Here is an 18,669-nt window from a genome sequence, read left to right on the forward strand (position 1 = left end):
GTTTGATATACTGATGTCCTCAAGAGTAAAAAATAAATTTGAGGGCAAAATGTACAAATTAATCATGTGAGTTAATACTTGAAATGGCAGAGGAATTTCTCTAAAAATTAGATGAGAGAGTATTAGATAAAGAAATGACTTGCAATTGCCAATGTAATTCATAAGAACCCTGATTTTTAATATAATTAGCTTATGGTAAAATTGTGGACATTGTTTACATGATGAAAGATTTCAGAACCTCGGTGGAATGAGCAACTTTGCATGATTCCATTTCAGTGGTGGTTTAACTTGGTCTTCATACTTAACAGGAATGTCACCAACTCAAGAAATAATTCTTGTCATCTAGAACTGCTTTGCTACCTCAGTATTCTGGAAGAACTTGTATTTCCAACTTTCATGCTTTCTGGTTACATCTCACCCTTTCCTTTAGAGCTCAGTCTAATAGCTATTATGGTTGGTGTAACACTTTTCCCTGAGAATTTTCTGGAAACCTAATGCTTTCTTGGGTTAAAGTTTGAGCTGTGCCCTTTTCGACAACTACTCAGTCAGAATGGGAAAGAACCTTTTTAAAATGCCTGTCCTGCAGCCTCAGCCCACACTCTGTTCTTTTGCCCTTTCCTTCACTCTTAATACGTCTTCTTACAGCCCTTACCATCTAGAATATTTTATATCACCATAAACTTATGTCAGAACATTTAAATGATTGTGGTAATTCTGTCTTGAATTACATTTGTCTAGACTTCTGCTATTTAGTCAACAAAGAATTGTTGAGTGATTGCTTTGTGCCAGATTATGCTTTAAATGTGGTTTTCTCCAGATGACCCAAACAGCCCCCTCAGGGAGCTTCCAGTCAGATTAACTTTTAAGGCCCTCCCTTATCTGTGAATGTATTTATTCAAAAGTTAAACTCATAATTTATGTTCCTCATGTGAATCTTTAAGATTAATTTACCTGGATTTTCAAATTATCTACTAAAATTGTATTGATTGAGGTACTCACTAAGTTTCATATTTTAAAAGAAGCCTGAGCCAGCTAATTTATCCTATTTCAATAGGATCCAGCTAATAGATCCACCGCAGCAGGATCTAATATACTCAAGTGTAGAAAGCTGGAGATGAGATATTAAATGTTTCACTGTCGGATACTTCCAAGTCCTATAATAATTATAAATAGTAGCTGAAAAGTCTTCAGTATGGCATCTTATCTTCAAATGTAATGATTTTTTAGAGTCGATTTTGAAAGATAAGCACTTAATATATATAGTCAGTTTCTGTGAGTTTGACTGGAATAATTTGATGAGAAAAAAATGAGGTCCGGAAGACTAAACCATACTTATTCTGAAAGTGAAAAGTGAAAGTGAAGTCACTCAGTCATGTCTGACTCTTTACGACCCCATGGACTGTAGCCTTCCAGCCTCCTCTGTCCGTGGGATTTTCCAGGCAAGAATAGTGGAGTGGGTTGCTGTTTCCTTCTCCAGAGGGTCTTCCCAAACCAGGATCAAACCCAGGTTTCTGGCACTGCAGGCAGACTCTTTACCGTCTGAGCCACCCCGAAGTATTAATAAATTCTCAGTATTGAAATGCCTTAGCCAGATTTCACCTTCATATCATGTACTACTTCACTGGAGCTTTGCAGATTATTTGAAGATAGATAAAGAGTCTTAGAACAGCAAAGAAGAATTGAATTCTTTTTCCAAAAAGTTGCCATTTGAGTATGCTATAACAGGTCAATTATGTGGATGTACATACCTAAAGTCTGTTTTCCTCTGAATTTGTAGCACATTGAAGATGGTAAATCTTCATTATTTCCCTTTTACTTGCAGTATTCTTTTCAGCTTAAAGATTTAAAAACAGCTATAAAAAGAAAAAGAAAAAAAAAAAAAAAACCACCAGCTTCTATGGTTGTTAGCTTTTTGCTGTATTGAAAGACCAGGACTTTTAAAATAACATCACCATGGTTTTTTCGTGGTATCACTCACCCTGCAAAAAAGCAGGAGGTCATGTCATAGAAATCTCACAGAGCACCATAATCATCAAGCCCCTCTGTTGCTGCTCAACAAATAATACATAATAGTAACCACTGGGGTTAGTATTAGTCACTCAGTTGTATCTGACTCTTTTCAATCCCATGGACAGCAGCCCACCAGGCTCCTCTGTTCATGGGATTTTCCAGGCAAGGATACTGGAGTGGTTTGCTATTTCCTTCTCCAGTGGATCTTCCAGATCCAGGGATCAAACCCGGGTCTCCTGCACTGCAAGCAGATTCTTTACTGACTGAGCTACCAGGGAACACCATTGGGGTGTCCAGCCCAAATAAGTTTTGAGTACCTTCAGATTAGCTTTGCCTTCATATTTATGTGTGCATAACAGAAATGACTGGAAGTGATCACCAATATTATTTTTGGGGTAGCAAAGAGTCGGACATGACTGAGCGACTAACGTAACATAATGGTAATTGTAAAGATTCAAAAGAAAATTCCTTATCAGTCATTTTAAGGTTAAAATTCATTTTTTATTTGTTCTAAAGAAACCCATGTGCCCTGTGACTTCAGGCTTTAAGGCTCTCCTCTGGGTTTAGATCTTATAGGTTGGAAATAGTGCCATTTCCCAGCATGAGAGGGCAGGAAGGGTGGGCAAATGCTGCCCTCTTCTGGCCATAGCCTGATCAAGTGGAAAGGTGGAAAAAGCTTCAAACATGGTGACTAGCATCCTTTGAAAAACAGCTCTTCCAATGTTTTTAACAGGAGTGTGATCAAGTTCACATAGATGATGTTTCCTCTGATGACAATGGGCAGGACTTAAGGTAAGCCACGCCTTTCTGTATGCTCTTTCCTACAGAAATTCAGCTGTGAAGTTTTGCACATGTAATTATTTCTTTTATTTCTTTTTAATGTATTTTGGGTGTTGCAGTACCTACAGTTTTGCAACTGATGGCTTCCATGCAGCTGCAAGTAGTGCAAACCTTTGTTTGCCAACAGGTGTAAGAGGAGGGGTTGACTGGATGAGGAAGTTGGCTTTTCGTTACAGAAGAGTAAAAGAATTATACAACACCTACAAGAACAACGTGGGAGGTATGTGTGGCTTTTAACATGTAGTAAAGGTACTGCAGATAGAGGTACAATTTGAACTACAGTTTCAAGTTTCGTATTAAGGATGATTCTTCTGTAAAATAAATTACCAAGGACTCATGATGGATGAGAATAAGCCAGAATTTTTAGTTTCCTGGAGTTGGTGGGGAAAAGTCTGACGGCACACTGAAGTGTACAGCACTGTCGGATGACTTGGGAATTCTTTGTGCCCAGATGTTTGGTCAAGACATATAGCAGGACATTTGTTTGACCCTTCTTCAGCTGGGACACTCCCAGTAAAAACCAGACAGAGGACCTGATGGAGGCCATGGAAAGAAGACCTATCTAAAGACAAGAGCCCCAGTCATTGAGGCAGAGTTGTTAGCAGGCATTACCTTTCTGGAATCCTATCAGAAATAAACACAAGCAGCGCTTTATGTTGTTCCAAAGACGTCAGCTAAATTTATCCTTTCAAAAATTGCATATTATCTGTCAATATATCTTTGCCATGTATATCATGGTTTTTAAGAGTTCAAATGTTCTATGGGTAGTAACTAAACCATTTTATACTCATTCATAAATTACAGGTAATATCAAACCCTGTGATATCAAAACTAAGATCCTGGATGTGCTTCTTGGTATAATAAACCTTAATGATCTCTATTATTAGGATCAGTTTTAGGTCACCAAAATCCTAGGGTGGGCAAATCCTAGGGATTAGTTATGAGGTCATTTAAGGTTCTTCTCTTAGGGCTTTTTGTTTCACTTTTTAAACAAAAAGAGAGATGATTGAGGAGTATAAACCAGAATCTAAAATTGAAGAAGACAGTTAAATATATTTGTGAATGCTCTACATGTGTATGTTCGCATATAAGTCATAGAATACAATAGAATAAATAAAACTTTCATCTCTAGTGTGTATCACACCACACACATCATGAGGGTGGGCTGTGTGTCTGTTGGCCTTGCATCCGGTGCCTAGCTAGCTTGAAGCACATAAGACGTTCAGTAGATATTCTGTAACTACAGGAGAACAAAAACATGGAAAACCATGGATAATAATAATGTTAAAACCAAAGTGAAGCTTAGGTATGGATGTTCTTCATTTCCAAGTGAGAACCAGGCTCCTGCAGTCTACTGACTTGCCCTGCGGTTTAGGCAGACAACTCAGAAATGCATGTTTCCTAATTCACTCTAACATTCTATATAAGACATTTTTTGCAAAACCAAATAAATAGATATTCTGTTTAAAAGCAATTGAGGGTAATAAGTTCAACTTTAAAATAAATATCCCTTTGGGAAATCTGAATTAACTTTTCTCATTAAAGCATGCTATTATTTCCCTCTTAAAGGGTATGATTCAGTTCAGTCACTCATTCGTGTCCGACTCTTTGCGACCCCATGAGCCGCAGCACACCAGGCCTCCCTGTCCATCACCAACTCCCGGAGTTTACCCAAACTCATTGAGTTTATCCAAATCCATTGAGTCGATGATGCCATCCAACCATCTCATCCTCTGTCTTCCCCTTCTCCTCCTGCCCTCAATCTTTATTATTATTAAAATTATATAAAAATTAACAAGCTTGCTAGTAAATAATCTTATAGCTGAAGAAGTTTAAACAATGAGATATGAGTCCATTCTGTGATATGTTAGCATCTCTTTATTGAAATAAAGACAAATGAGATTTGATAGAAACTAGAAATTTTGATTTTAAAAATATCCACCTATATATATGTACTCAGTATTTTGAAATAGGATTTAAATAAGAAACTCTATTTTTTAGTCAATTTACATGTTCTTTTTTTATCATGAAAGCAAAAGCTTTCTCTATAAAATTAGTTTAACTACTTCTTTTCTTGTCCTAATACCATTGTAACGTTCAGCCATCATCTGTAGCTCTGTCACAGGCTTTAGGATTTTCAAATTCTCAACTCCTTTTTACAAAGCAAAGTATTTCTAATAGCTTCAACATTAATATTAGAAACAAATTCTAAAAAATTCTAAAGCTACATGTGGTAATGTCATTATTATTTCAAAGTGGTAATAGCTGTTATTTTTAAGAAAGTAAACATTTTCTGACACTCACAATATTTGGGATTCATATCCCAAGGCTGGTAGACCCTTACTTCCCCCGCTAGACCAATTCTGTCAGTCTACTGGAGTGGGACCCAAGCAGGGGAGTTGTCAGAGGCCCTCTGGTGACGGACGTCATCCGTGCCAGATTCTAGGATCAGTGAAGGCAGAGACTGTGACCCGCCCTTCACTGTTATATCCCTAGTTTTTAATCCAGACTGTTACATGTAGAAGTTGTTCAGTAAATGTTTGTGGAATGAATGAATGGATAATCAATTCTGACATGAAAGATCAGGGTTGATTTAAGTCTCTATTTTTTATATAGGTGGGAATAAAAATTATCCATAGTAGACAGAAGGGAGACCAAGCGAGGCATCCCTGAAAAACGTTGATCTCTTGACTCTGCCCTGCTTTTCCATGTTGCAGGACTTCTTGGCCCCGCCAAGAGAGATGCATGGCTGCAGCTGAGGGCTGAGATCGAAGGTCTGACAGACTCCTGGCTAACAAATGCACTTAAATCTTTATCAATTATTAGTACAAGGTAAGCCGCATTGTTGCAGTTTCTATATTAATTGTATTGAAGATGTCCTTCTAGTAGTCTAGCATGTATCAAGATATTTTAATTCCCAGCCTTGTTTTAGAGGTTGAAGGGACCTAACACTTCTGTGTGTGTGTGTGTGTGTGTGTGGTGGGATGGGGTATAGAGAATGGAGGTTGCTGCTATTTATCCATGTCTCCTCATAACCCTTGATAAATCCCATGGGAATGTCATTTGACTTCCAAATTTTTTTTAAAAAGCACTCTGTTGGTGGCAAAATACAGAAGATGGTGGCAAAAATATACATTGTTTTTATAATCTGTGCATGTTTTTAAGTCTTTTAGGCCATTATAGATAATGTACATAATTCAAACACATCCAAAAAACAACAGAAAGCTCCTAAATAATTTGTAACCTTTGTGTTGTTTGAACAGAACAGTGAAATGCTGACTTTTGTTAGTGTGGATAATAGAATTGAGTAGACATAATGAGTTGCATACCATGTGCCATAAATACTAATGCATAAAATAATATAAATCTGGAACATGATAGCTAAATAGAGTGGGGAAGAATCTTTGTTCTATCCTATTCCTTAGTTTTATTTCTGAGTTGGATGAATAAATAAAATTATGCTTAGCAAATGTGTGGAGGAATAAATAGAATTATGCTTAGCAAGTGTGCTTAGCAAAACAAAATTCAGAGAAGAGCTAATATTTGGACTGGTTGAATCAAGATTCAGAGAAACCTTAACAAAGTAAAAGGAGAGTCTAGCATTCAGAATGCAGAAGTAGACAGATGTGCCCCCAACCCTGTTCGAGACTTTGAGCCGTGTGTTATGACAAGCCACTGCACTGAGAGCAGAGAGGCTACGTGGTAAGGGAGGGGGCAGTAGATTTCCTGGGTCAGGTTAAGGAAGCAGAACAGAGAACATTGCTCAGTTCTGGGCACCTCATTCCAACAGGGACTGTGACATATTTGAAGCACCTTGTGTCCAACAAAGTGGCCAGAAGTGTTTAGGTTGTGGAAACTACATAAAAGAACAGTCAGAGGGAGAAACCAAGGAGTTTAGTCTGAGGAAGAGTCATGAGTGGGACAAGGTTACAGATGTCAACTGCTTGAAATGTTGAGCTGGAAACAAGTTACATTTCTCTCGCCATCTATGAAGGAGAGAGTTGGGCCCAATGAGTAGAAATCCTAGGAAGGGAGCTTCTGGCTCCATGGAGGAAGAATTGTCTAATAATTAAAGCTGTTTTAAAATGGGATTTGCTGCCTTGTGATCTCTGTGACGGTGACCTGGAGACCCAAAGGTCAAGGAGGCTGGGATGTGAGGACTGCAGCCTGAAATCCTGAGTAAAATGCAATAGAAGGTGCTTTCATTATTTTTAAAGAAGTCTCCTAGATAATTAAAAACAAACGTTATTACACTATTGTTTAGATTATCTCTGTGTTACCCAAAGTATATATAAATTATTTTTAAACACATGGGTATATGATATAAATAAATGTATGCATATGAAACATAAATGTATGTAAGTAAATAAATACATGAATAACAAGGAAAGGAAGGGGGAAAAGAAGTCATTATACAATGAGGGTTTTGAAATTTGTCATGAAATTTGTCACATTATCCACATCCTCACCTTATTGGTAAATTTCACAAAATATCAGGAAAGCAGATGTTTATACCAGTCGTTGCTGAATTATGTATCAGAGCAAATGCTCCTTCACTGCATTTTGGGGTCTATTCCCAGCATCTGGCATTCTGCCTAGTAGGTGATAGGCACCATGAACAACCATTGAACATTGAAAGGTTGGGTTATCAGGGGGTGTTATCAGGGAATTGAAAGATTGCAGTGATAATTTAAAATCTGCACTAGTAGACGTTACTTTAAAAAACAAATATGCCAATTTCCTCCCCATCTTAGGAGTAACTGCGTAAATGTCTTGGTAACAACAACCCAGCTGATCCCAGCGCTTGCGAAGGTTCTACTCTATAGTTTAGGAGGTGCTTTTCCCATTGAGAATATTTACAGTGCTACTAAAATAGGTAAGAGAATTATTTCTAACTGTGTGAAGTATGTTCAGATCTGTGTTTGGGGGATTTTCTTAATGTGTGTCTTCGCATGATTCCCTCTTTCATTCATTTTGCTATTAGAATATCAAACAAATTTGGTAGGGCTCAAATAACAAAATTTTCTGCAACTGTTTAAGCATGTGTAAATTTTCTGAAAGCTGTTGCCTATGAATTTTGAACTCTGTGTCTGACTCTTTATATATACACTTATTTATTTGTATTCATTATGGCACACGTTATTTAAATAATATATAGTATCTTTAGCCATAGAGTTTAATATTTTAATAAATATGATATGTGGTATTATATCCTTGCATATGCAGTAATCTAGATCTAAGATAAAAATACCATTTTAGCATTATATGGGAGTATCAGATGAATTAAACTAGTATCCTTAATTCAAGAGAGAAAAAGTTTCATGAATCAGAAAACACATTTGGAACATTTGTAGCATGTGAATGGCTGAAAATACACATTTGTCAAAACATTCAGTAGCAATCAAAGAACTACCACCTGGTTTATTTAGATCACAGCTATCTATGGAGCCATCTTTAAGTGCCTTTCACAGGCGCTGAGACTTCTAATAGACTTTCGGAAACAAAACCTCATCAACTTCTGCCATCTTGAAAGAGTTAAAAGAAAACAACTCATGTATTCTGTTGTCTGTCAAGGAAATGCCTGGGGAAATAGATGGGTTGTATAATGTGCCTTGAAGGTCAACAAACTTGGGCTTTGGCAGCTTGACAAGAGTTCAGAATCCTAAAATCCCCAACCAAAAATAACCTCCCTGGGCCTTGCACAGTTCTGATATTGGCACAGGCAGAAAGAGCCCCCAGCTGCAGCTGTTTGGGGAGTATAGTTAAAGAGGGCCAAGCTTTCATAACTTCCTGGTTCTCCTGAGCATTGCAATTCAGAGCCCTGATACCAATCCCATTCATTTTTTTGTTGTTTGTTTGTTTTTTAACATTTATTTTAACCCAATCATTTTTTCTCTTTTTTATTTTTTAAATTATGAAAACATTTACAAGAGACTTGGAAAATACAAAACAAAGTTACAAATATTAATAGTTCCACTATATATTATAGCTTTTTTAAATAGATGAATTAAGATTTTGTAGTTGGAGTTTTAATATAGAACTCTCAAAAATTGATAGCATGAATATACAGACAAGTAGAAGGATATAGTAGACCTGAAAAGTACCATGAGCCAATTCAACATAATTAAGATTTATACAATTTTTCATACAACAGTAGGATACAAATTCTATTCAAGTTCCCATAGACTATAAACTCAGAGACACTGGAACATATCCAAGGACATAAAACAACTTGCAAAAATTTCATGGTCTAAGGGTATTGAAATCATACACCATTCATTTTTATATAAATGTGCATATTTATGCTAGCAGGATTACTACATGGAACCTGATTTTGCTTTTTGATAAATTAGTTTTACACAGATGTAAACATCTCCTCTAGTAAGGTCAACAGTCTTTCTTATTAAATCAGACTAAGTTGTTCCTTATATTTAATCTGAAAAAAAAATTTTTATTTTTCCCTTTAAGTCAATATTTTTTGGAGTTCTGAACTATCAGAGTAAGAAAAAAAAAAAAAATGCAGAGGTAGCCATGACTGCATGAACATACTGAGAAGGAAATTCAGAGCATAAAGCTAGTGTTTTAAAAACAAAGAACATGTAGAAAGTCGTGATGTAATCCCCATAGTGCATCAGAGGATGCTGGTGTCGCCAGCCCTGTGGCCCAGGCAGCACCCTTAGTGCAATTAATCTGAGCAAACTAGTTTCCAGCCACTTGAAGAAAGGAGTCATTTTATCACGGTAAACCCATATCTTAGTATTTCCTCTTTCATTCCAGGTGAACCTTCAATATTTCACAGTAATGTTTTTAGCTGATTTGTCTATACTACTGAAGACAAACTAGATAAAATTGACATATAGTTATACAAATAAATGTAAAAATGAATAGCTGCTGGTAAAGTTGTTCCTGTATTCTTCAGGTAGAACGAAAGATACAAACATGTTTCTTTGGGTCAGATGCTTAACCTTTCTGACATTTTTTGGAGTGTGGGATACATTTGTTTAATAATCAGTCCCAAGTAAAAACAGAATATTCAACCATATTTGTTGATTTCATAACCCAGAGTTTGCAAGCTAGTTTAAGTGATATATGTTCAAGAGAAAGTAACTTAACACTTTATGAATCTTTAAGTTAATGGTTCCAATGGCTGGAAGAATAAGCAGTGCATTGTTTTTCAGGCAAGGAAAGCTGTTTTGAGCGTATAGTGTCCAGATTTGGCACTAACATAACTTATGTTGTGATTGGAGATGGCCGAGATGAGGAGCATGCCGCTAACCAGGTAACTTCACTCTGAACTTTATCTTGTTTATCTTCCAGGAAAAGAAAGTTGCTTTGAACGAATAATGCAAAGGTTTGGCAGAAAAGTAGTATATGTTGTAATTGGGGATGGTGTAGAAGAAGAACAGGCAGCAAAAAAGGTAACCTGTTTCAAACAATGTTGGTGTGATACTTCTAAATGCAAGCTTTTTTGTTTGCATTCCTGTAGTTTGGCCCAATGGCAGCTTGACAAATGATTTAAATTTATAGATGCAAAGCAGTAAGAGCATGAGAAGATCAATACTTACATTCAAATAAACCATTTGGAGTCTAGCATTTTTTTTGCCTGAAACTTCATAGGAAATATAGAAACATTTAGTTATATTTATCTGTGTGTATGCTTGTGTGTGTGTGTGTGTGTGTGTGTGTGTGTGTAATACACACAGATATAAGAAAGATGGGGCAAAAATAACCATTTTGAACACATGAAATTCAACAAGTTTAAAGATGCTTAATGAGTTCCATAGAAAACCATGTGAGTGGCTCAGTTCTTACCCTTTTCCCATCCAGCCTCTGTGCCATATGGTGCTGTGAGTGCTGAGTATCAGTTGTGCCTCATGATGATAAATGTTGATGATAGCTTTAATAGCTGAAAAAAAAAACTGTTGCCAGAGAATCTAATAAATGCTATTGGAATGAGATATAGTATTCAAATCCTTTGGTGCCAATTTATTGTAGAGACTTAAAGGCAATGTACCTTTCATAGACATCTTCTAGAAGAGTGTTACCCTCTGGTAAATCCTTGGTACTTTCGTGAAGCCAAGCAGCTGGCTTTGAATATATTCAGAAGATCTCATAGACCCTAGGTATGTAAATCAGCTTTTTCATCTGGCCCACATTTCTAGTGAAATCAAGGAAGTTAAAAAACCTTAAATGGTTGGTCCAGCGTCAAGAGGGGAATGATATCATTGGCTTGGCCCCAGATACCAGACTGTAAGTTAACACAACATTGAGATCTACTGCTTTCTTCACTTCTTGATGGCAAAATGTCATCTAGAGAGGATTAAAGTGATGTAATTTATAAAACAGAGCAAAATGATGAATAAGTATTGTTAAACAATGACATATCAGTATATATTATTTTCCATAGGAAAAAATATTGTCCTTATTCTCCTGAAGAGATTTCATAGCATCATCTTAAAAAACCTTAACTAAACACTTGCATGTACTTAAGTGTTTATCTGATTTCTCTCTCCCCCCCACCCTCACCCCCACTCCTCCCCCGAAAACCTAATATAAAGTGTCCTAGAAAAGTTTATAGTGATATTAGAAAGTTAAATGATTTATGATTGTAATCAATTCAAATCAAGCAAAATGGAGAAAAAAGAAAGAACTTCCACTTTAGAAGGTTTGGTGACACTCTGGAAACCATACTTGAAATACTCCATGATTTCCCATAACATTAAGAGAGTTGCTTTAGTCTCAGCCTCTCACAGAGTCCCTCCCCTCCTCAGTCCTAATTAGCGGTGTCAATGACCCAAGACAGCACACTGGCCCCAAGGACGTTCTGTATGAGGTCAGGGATGCAGTCTCAAGAAATACAATTTCCCAGCTGATGACCACTTGAAATCCTTTGGGTCACACACAGTTGAAATATCTTCTGGACTTTGTCAGTGCCCTGAGTCCCTGTTGGTTTAATTTTTCATATTAACACCGTAATTACACCTAACAAAGAACAGCCAATGCAGCCACCATGGCAAGCATTTTACACATCTTTTAACCTATGTGAAATTCATACATACCTAGGTCAGGGCTGATAAAATTCACTTTTCCAAAATACCTTATGCCTTTGAAAATTAAAACTTATAAAGTGTACCCCACTTATACATAGCATGAAAATTAGACTTGGTATACCAGTTGTTACACCTTCAGCTTTAAACCTACAACTTCAGGGGGAAAAGGCATGACTCCAATGGATAAGAACCTTTAGAATGCTATTTCCAAATGGTTGTGTATGTCGGTACAGTTTTGGTGATGGTGAAGGCTTATAATTCTGTTTTAAAACACAGGTGGCTGGTTTCTCTAGTATCCAGAATGCATGCTTTTCTTGGGATGTAGCTGTAATCGCATGTGCAAAAATATAAAGTACTATTTTGTTACTACAAATAAATCTGAGCTGAATTTTTTTTTAAAAAATTACTTCTAGGTGAACTTCATGCTTTAATTTGACCCAAAAGTATAGGGTGTTTTTTTTGTTTGTTTGTTTGTTTGTTTTGTAAATTTAAGAAGAATTTCAAAGTTGACAATTGAACTCCCCAATAGAAACGTGGTATGACCCATATTTGTCATTTTAAATTTTGTGGGAGCTGCATTCAAAAAAAAGTTAAAAAAAGACAGGTAGAATTAATTCTGCTGCTGCTGCTGCTAAATCACTTCAGTTGTGTCTGAGTCTGTGTGACCCTATGGATTGTACCCCACCAGGCTCCTCTGTCTAGGCGAGAACACTGGAGTGAGTTCTCATGCCCTCCTCCAGTGGATCTTCCCAATCCAGGAATCGAACCCATGTCTCTTATGTCTCCTGCATTGGTAGGCGGGTTCTTTACCACTAGTGCCCCCTGGGAAGCCCGCTAGAATTAATTCTGGTAATATACTTTAATATACCCATATACTCAAAATATTATTGTCTAAATACCTAATAAGTATAAAAGCTATTCATGTGATATTTACATTTTTAAAAAGTTCTAAGGCTTTGAAGTTCAGTATGTATTTTGAACTGGACTTGCCACATTTCAAGTACTCACTCAATAGCCACATTGGACTAATGGTACCATATTGGACAGTAAAAACTGTATAACAATAGTGATTATTGTTTTAATTGCTACTTTTTATAATAAAGTGTCTTTACCATGTTATATTTATAATATATATATTTCTATTATACACATGAATATATATTCTACAAGATGTCATCAGCCTGAAGTTATAAATTAAGTTTTGGTTTTTTTCATTGCTATAGTGCAGTATTTCTTTTTTTCATTAGATCATCCATGATGAAGTACTTTTAGACATTTTTTCTTAATTGCAACCTTCATGTAATTTTAATGCCACACACATACCGTATACTGGTATACCTTTGGAGAGCCACAAACCATTGTATTATTTAAGAATGTTTTCCCCACAAGAACTCATTTTTGTCCCCTTCGGGGAGTGATATCTCCCACCTTGAGAGTGTGCTTTCCCTCGGTCCTATACCAAGGAAATGAATCAGGCCAACTCTGCTGACTTCAATTATTATTTGCTCCAGACAAGTAAGAAATTTGATCATCTGCACATTTTTTTCCTATCGTATACAGTCCAGTTTCAAGTTATTTCTTATATAGAAAGGAATTCACCCTCTTTCTCTCAAATAGACAATAAGCCTTGGATTTAGGAAGCTTATCATTTTTTCATTTTGTTTCTGAGAAACAGACCTTAAGGAATGATGTAGGTAAAATTTGTTCTCCTCCAGCCACACAGGAGCTCAGCTTGCATTTCTGGATGCTGATATTAGTAATGGTACTTTCCAAAATGAATATTAATTTGATTAAGAAGCCTCATTACTTTCTTTTATTATCATTAAAATTCAGTTCAGATCTATTTCTCTAGTATTTTGACAGTACCACATCGATGCTACCAAGCCTTCAAATATGATCATTCCTCCTTTCAACACCCTCCCTTGAGCTTGGGTGAACTGCCCATCCTTGTGTGGACCGCTGCTTCACTGAGATAATAGTTATGCTCTCTCTCCATCCCTCCCCCTTCTCTCTCCCATCCCTCCTTCTCTTAACCACACAGCACAATATGCCCTTTTGGAGGATATCAAGTCACTCAGACCTCTTGGCTCTACATCAAGCACTGGAATTAGAGTATTTGTAACTGTGTTCTCTAGCTGGAGATCCGTTGTTGTTTTTTTTTTTTTTTTTTTATATTTCAAGTACACTGAATTTTTATGTGTGATTCAATGCCTCTGGCTTTACACATATAAATTGTCTTAAAGGATGAAATCATATTTGGAATGAGAATTCCAGAATGAAGAATTCAGATTGCTGAATGGAATTAAACTTTAGTGCTACAGAAAGGAAGCTCTATGGTCTTATATTTACAACACTTTAATGGTTAAAAAAAAAAAATTCTGTGGAGGTTGCTGGTACCCACCGAAGGAGTTCTAACTGGAATTAACAACTTTAGCAAAGAACTCACCCTGGCAAAGCACCAACACAGCCTCCATCTGACAAGGTTCAACAACATTCCTCAAAATGGGAGATCTTCTTAGCCCTGAGGTTTGAATCTGACTGTAACCTACCTAGCCCAGAAAATCTGAATTGGAATGCACTCAGACTGTGTAAGGACAATCCTATCTAGACCTGTAATTTGTGTAAATTATTGATGAAAATAATTTACTGTGACTTTATTAGCAGCTGACTTTGAAAGTGGATGCAATTTTTCCTTCATTTGTTGGGGAGGGCTTTGGGAGGGGAAAGGGGAATCTAATCATGTCTGTTTTTTTAAGTTTGGCAAACAGAATGTTCATACTGATGTGTTGTGCCTTAAAGACAAGACAGCGTTTGTGTGTTACAATGTAACTTTGGTTAAAATCTCTGTAGATAATGAAAAACAAAAACCTTTGTGATCGTTTTTCAGATGACCAAATTTAAAATTCAAGCTATCAGAGCTGAATAATGCCTCAGCAAGAAACTGAGCATTTGTTGCAATAAGAAAATTATAATAATAATAAAGGAAAGCTTGTGTTTTATTTGGGTTCTTAATAATTCCAATAATTGTATGAGGCAACTATTTATGCATCCAACCAGAAGCAGAAGGTTTGGGAAAGACTGTGGGACCTTTATTTAGAAAGTGAAATGTATGTTGAAGCCTCGAGTACCCTTTCTACAGTTTTACTGAAGAAAACTAAAAGCCATATTCATGATGACCTGTACAATTTGGAGTTTGACCTTTTCATACGTATAAGTTGTGTAGAAGAAGATATTCAGATGAAAATCATAGGCAAATATCACCCAAACTTTCTTAGACTATGCATGAACATGGCTTAAAATTCACATTGGGTGAACAGGGCTTAAAATAAAGATAAGTGCATCTATTCCCAATGCCATTGCGAAATGAAATGTCATCAGTAGTGGAAGGCAAATTCCCCAGACAGCTTCTAAGGAGAGAAGAGAATCAATGAAAAATTTTCTAGCCTATCCTCATAAAATAAATTTACAAATGAGCCGGATCTTGGCAGCATTACTAAAATTAAACAGTGAAATGGTATCTGGTTCTCTGTCTTAACACATCCATCCAGTTTCTGTCCATTACAGACCTGTATATCTTAGTTTCTGCCTGTACCGTTACTGCACAATGGATTTCATTCATTGCAAGGAGAGCCTGTCATCGTTGTGTTTGCATGTTTTGTTTTTTTTTCTTCTTGGTGTGTAACCCATGTTAGGAACACGATACAGGTTCTCCTGTCATTTTGTATGACCTGATTTCCCTTGTGGAAATTTAAGACTTCAACATCTAGGAGTGTTTTAATGGTGTCTGCACCTGCAGCTCTGTGTTTAAAATGTCACAATGTGGAACCTGCCATCCAGCTACTAACCTGTGCTCCTAACCAGAAGCTGGTCCTTGATTATTCATCATCCGAGGCTTCCGTGGCTCCCAAAAGATTTGTGCTTTGTATATTGATCACAACATTCACTGCGGAAGTGTGATTTTGTTTTTCAAGCTATAAACCTGTATTTCTTTATTGTACGCTAAGGCCATGTTTGTATCAGGCAAAAAGAGACTGAAATCAAGTTCTGCAGATATTAACATTTTGGTTTCATCACATATACACCTTAATCTTTAAATTCTGTAGCTTATGGCTACCTCTACAACCAAGTACTGTTACAGACACACTAAGGACAAATACATAATAATAATAAATGTTACATTTCTATTGACCTTTAGCTTGAAAATGGTAGTTTAAAAAATTAAGAGCTGCATTGATTATCAATACATAATTCTATTTTGTGCACTAAAACCTTAAATGTTTATTACTGTGAACAAATCAAAATTATCTTTACTATATAGCCAGGTTCTTTAATAGAATTTTGGCATTATATCAAAAGTTTTCACGCTTTTTCGTATTGAACAAGCAAGACTTCTTACACTGCTAACCCTGCAGGTACAGAAAGGAACATCGCTCTACAGGGCAAAGAGAAGGGTCGCGGGCTGCATCAGCAGTGCTGTTTCTTACAAACCTCTTCTCTGATAATGATATGTCCAGAAGAGACTGCCAGCCTAAAACCTAAATGCTGGGCTGTCGGACAACTACGCGGCTGACCCTGCCATGGTGCAGGCCAGCGAGCCTACATCACAGTTTGTTCTGTGACTTTGAGCATGCTCAAACTAGAATGTTTCTCTCCCCCACTTAGGAACTCAAGAGCCTCTTCCTTTCTTACCTGAAAAACATAAAATAAACCAACCAACAAACAAAAAACACCCCCTATGGCAGTTTCCACATTCTGTTGACATTTAGAAGATTGTGCCTTATTATAAACCAATTTAAAAAATGTTCTGTCTCAGACATGGGTTTTTGGTTCCTACATGGACAAACTTGGGCTATCACCAAGATAGGTAACCACCTCATGTTGCTCCTGAAAAGTAGTAAAACAGGTGGCCTGATACAGTAATGTCATAGACGAGATTAAGGTACTATGCCCTGCAAAGATTTGTAAATCAAATTCAGAGGCAAAAAGAATATTTTAGTATCATGCAGTTTGCACACAAACAATAGATATAACACTCTAAAAATGTTTTTTCTTTAGTCTCTGGTGAACTGATTCAAAATAGTGTCAACAGCATGCTGCATTATGAAGGTTTTGGGTTTTTTTTTTTTAATGCACATTTGTTTATGACAAGCCTACATTCTCAGTGAATATGGCATTTAGTATTTCTTTTAAAAACAAACAAGCGTCTTGAGCCAAAGTTGCATTTTGACTCCCAACTATGATAGCATATGGAAATCTAACAAAGAAGAGGGTTTCTGTTATGTATTAGTAAAATATAGATTATTGGGGCCTACATAATTTAAAGAAATGTAAATTAATATTAAAAGCTTGTAAAAATATGTACATCTTTACTTTTTCTCAATAAATACCTTTGGAAATGTTTTCATTTTCTTCACCCTCCATGTTGAGTTTCTGTTATGTGTATTTAGCTCAACTCTGCTGCTGCTGTCACTTCAGTCGTGTCCGACTCTGTGCAACACCATAGACGGCAGCCCACCAGGCTCCCGCATCCCTGGGATTCTCCAGGCAAGAACACTGGAGTGGGTTGCCATTGCCTTCTCCAGTGCATGAAAGTGAACTCTAAATAATCTGAAATTTGTATTTAGGTTCCTTGCTCCTTACCTTGTTTGTTCTTATCCTCCCTTGTTTGTGCCTAAATTTCAGTTTGCAGTTAAAGCAAGCTGAGATGCAACACAGTAAAACGCCACTAATTAAGACTGGCGTTCTAAAAGATGTGAGCACAGGTTTTACATACACATCGTTGTGCATGTGTGCTCAGTCACTAAATCATGTCTGACTCTTTGTGACGCCGTGGACAGTAACCCGCAGTCTCCTCTGTCCATGAGATTTTCCAGGCAAGCATACAGGAGTGGGTTGCCATTTCCTTCCCCAGGGACTCTTCCCAATCCAGGGATCAAACACACATCTCCTGCATTGGCAGGCAGATTTTTACCACTGAGCCATCTGGGAAGCCCCATATGCATGCTTCAGTCGTGTCTGACTCTGCGACCCTATGGCTGCAGCCTGTTAGGCTCCTCTGGCCATGGGATTCTCCAGGCAAGAATCCTGGAGCGGGTTGCCATTCCCTCCTCCAGGGGATCTTCCTAACTCTGGGGTAGAACCAGCATCTCCTATATCTAACCTGCATTGGCAGGTGGGTTCCTTACCACTAGCTGCCACCTGGGAAGCCCCAAGCCCTGTATAGGTAGTTACATTAAAGTGCATAATGTAATCACACTTGATTGGTGATTAAAATAATACCATTTAGAATATTTAAAGCAAGTTCCCTTTAGATGAATATGGCATATGAATTATAAGTATCTTCAAAGAGTGGTAAAGGAGTGTTTTTCCCCTGAAACAGATATAACAGCTCTCTTATTATCTTGTGTATAGTATTGACTTATTTGCAAATCTGTTATTCAAATGCAAACCAAAGGGAAATTTGAGACCAATTTCATTCACAACTTTTAAAAACATCAACCTCCAAATTGCTGAGTAAATCCTCATCTCTAAAATTGCATCTGCTCATCCAACACTTCTGTCATGTCCCTGCTTTACTGTTAAATAATACTTAGTCCTTACATTTACAATTATCCAACATGACATATATTTTATATATATTTTATTTAAATTTGTATTGGATGATTCACCCATCAGAATGTATATTCTATGAAGGTAGGAATTTGTTTTGTCCTGTTCATTGCTATATGTCCAGTATCTAAGAATGTGTCTTTCATATAGTAGTTATTCA

General features: G+C 36.8%; 1 protein-coding gene across 10 annotated transcripts in view; it reads left to right on the forward strand.

Annotated features, from left to right (window-relative positions):
* EYA4 (EYA transcriptional coactivator and phosphatase 4) overlaps window positions 1-17,362 on the forward strand; it is a 358,775-nt gene extending 341,413 nt beyond the window's left edge. For 3 of the 10 annotated variants that reach the window (XM_055535668.1, XM_055535669.1, XM_055535670.1), the window contains 6 exons: window positions 2,744-2,802; window positions 2,910-3,070; window positions 5,568-5,682; window positions 7,605-7,726; window positions 10,168-10,268; window positions 13,942-17,358. In XM_055535668.1, the coding sequence (XP_055391643.1) occupies window positions 2,744-2,802; window positions 2,910-3,070; window positions 5,568-5,682; window positions 7,605-7,726; window positions 10,168-10,268; window positions 13,942-14,022 (639 nt within the window). In that variant the 3' untranslated portion in view covers window positions 14,023-17,358. Of the gene's footprint in view, window positions 1-2,743; window positions 2,803-2,909; window positions 3,071-5,567; window positions 5,683-7,604; window positions 7,727-10,167; window positions 10,269-13,879 lie in introns of all 10 variants that reach the window. The other 7 variants (XM_055535671.1, XM_055535674.1, XM_055535675.1 and 4 more) reach the window with 6 other exon arrangements.
* The last annotated feature ends 1,307 nt before the right edge of the window (window positions 17,363-18,669 follow it).

This window comes from Bubalus kerabau, chromosome 9, assembly GCF_029407905.1.
Source record: "Bubalus kerabau isolate K-KA32 ecotype Philippines breed swamp buffalo chromosome 9, PCC_UOA_SB_1v2, whole genome shotgun sequence".
In the NCBI taxonomy this organism is placed as follows: domain Eukaryota; kingdom Metazoa; phylum Chordata; class Mammalia; order Artiodactyla; family Bovidae; genus Bubalus; species Bubalus kerabau.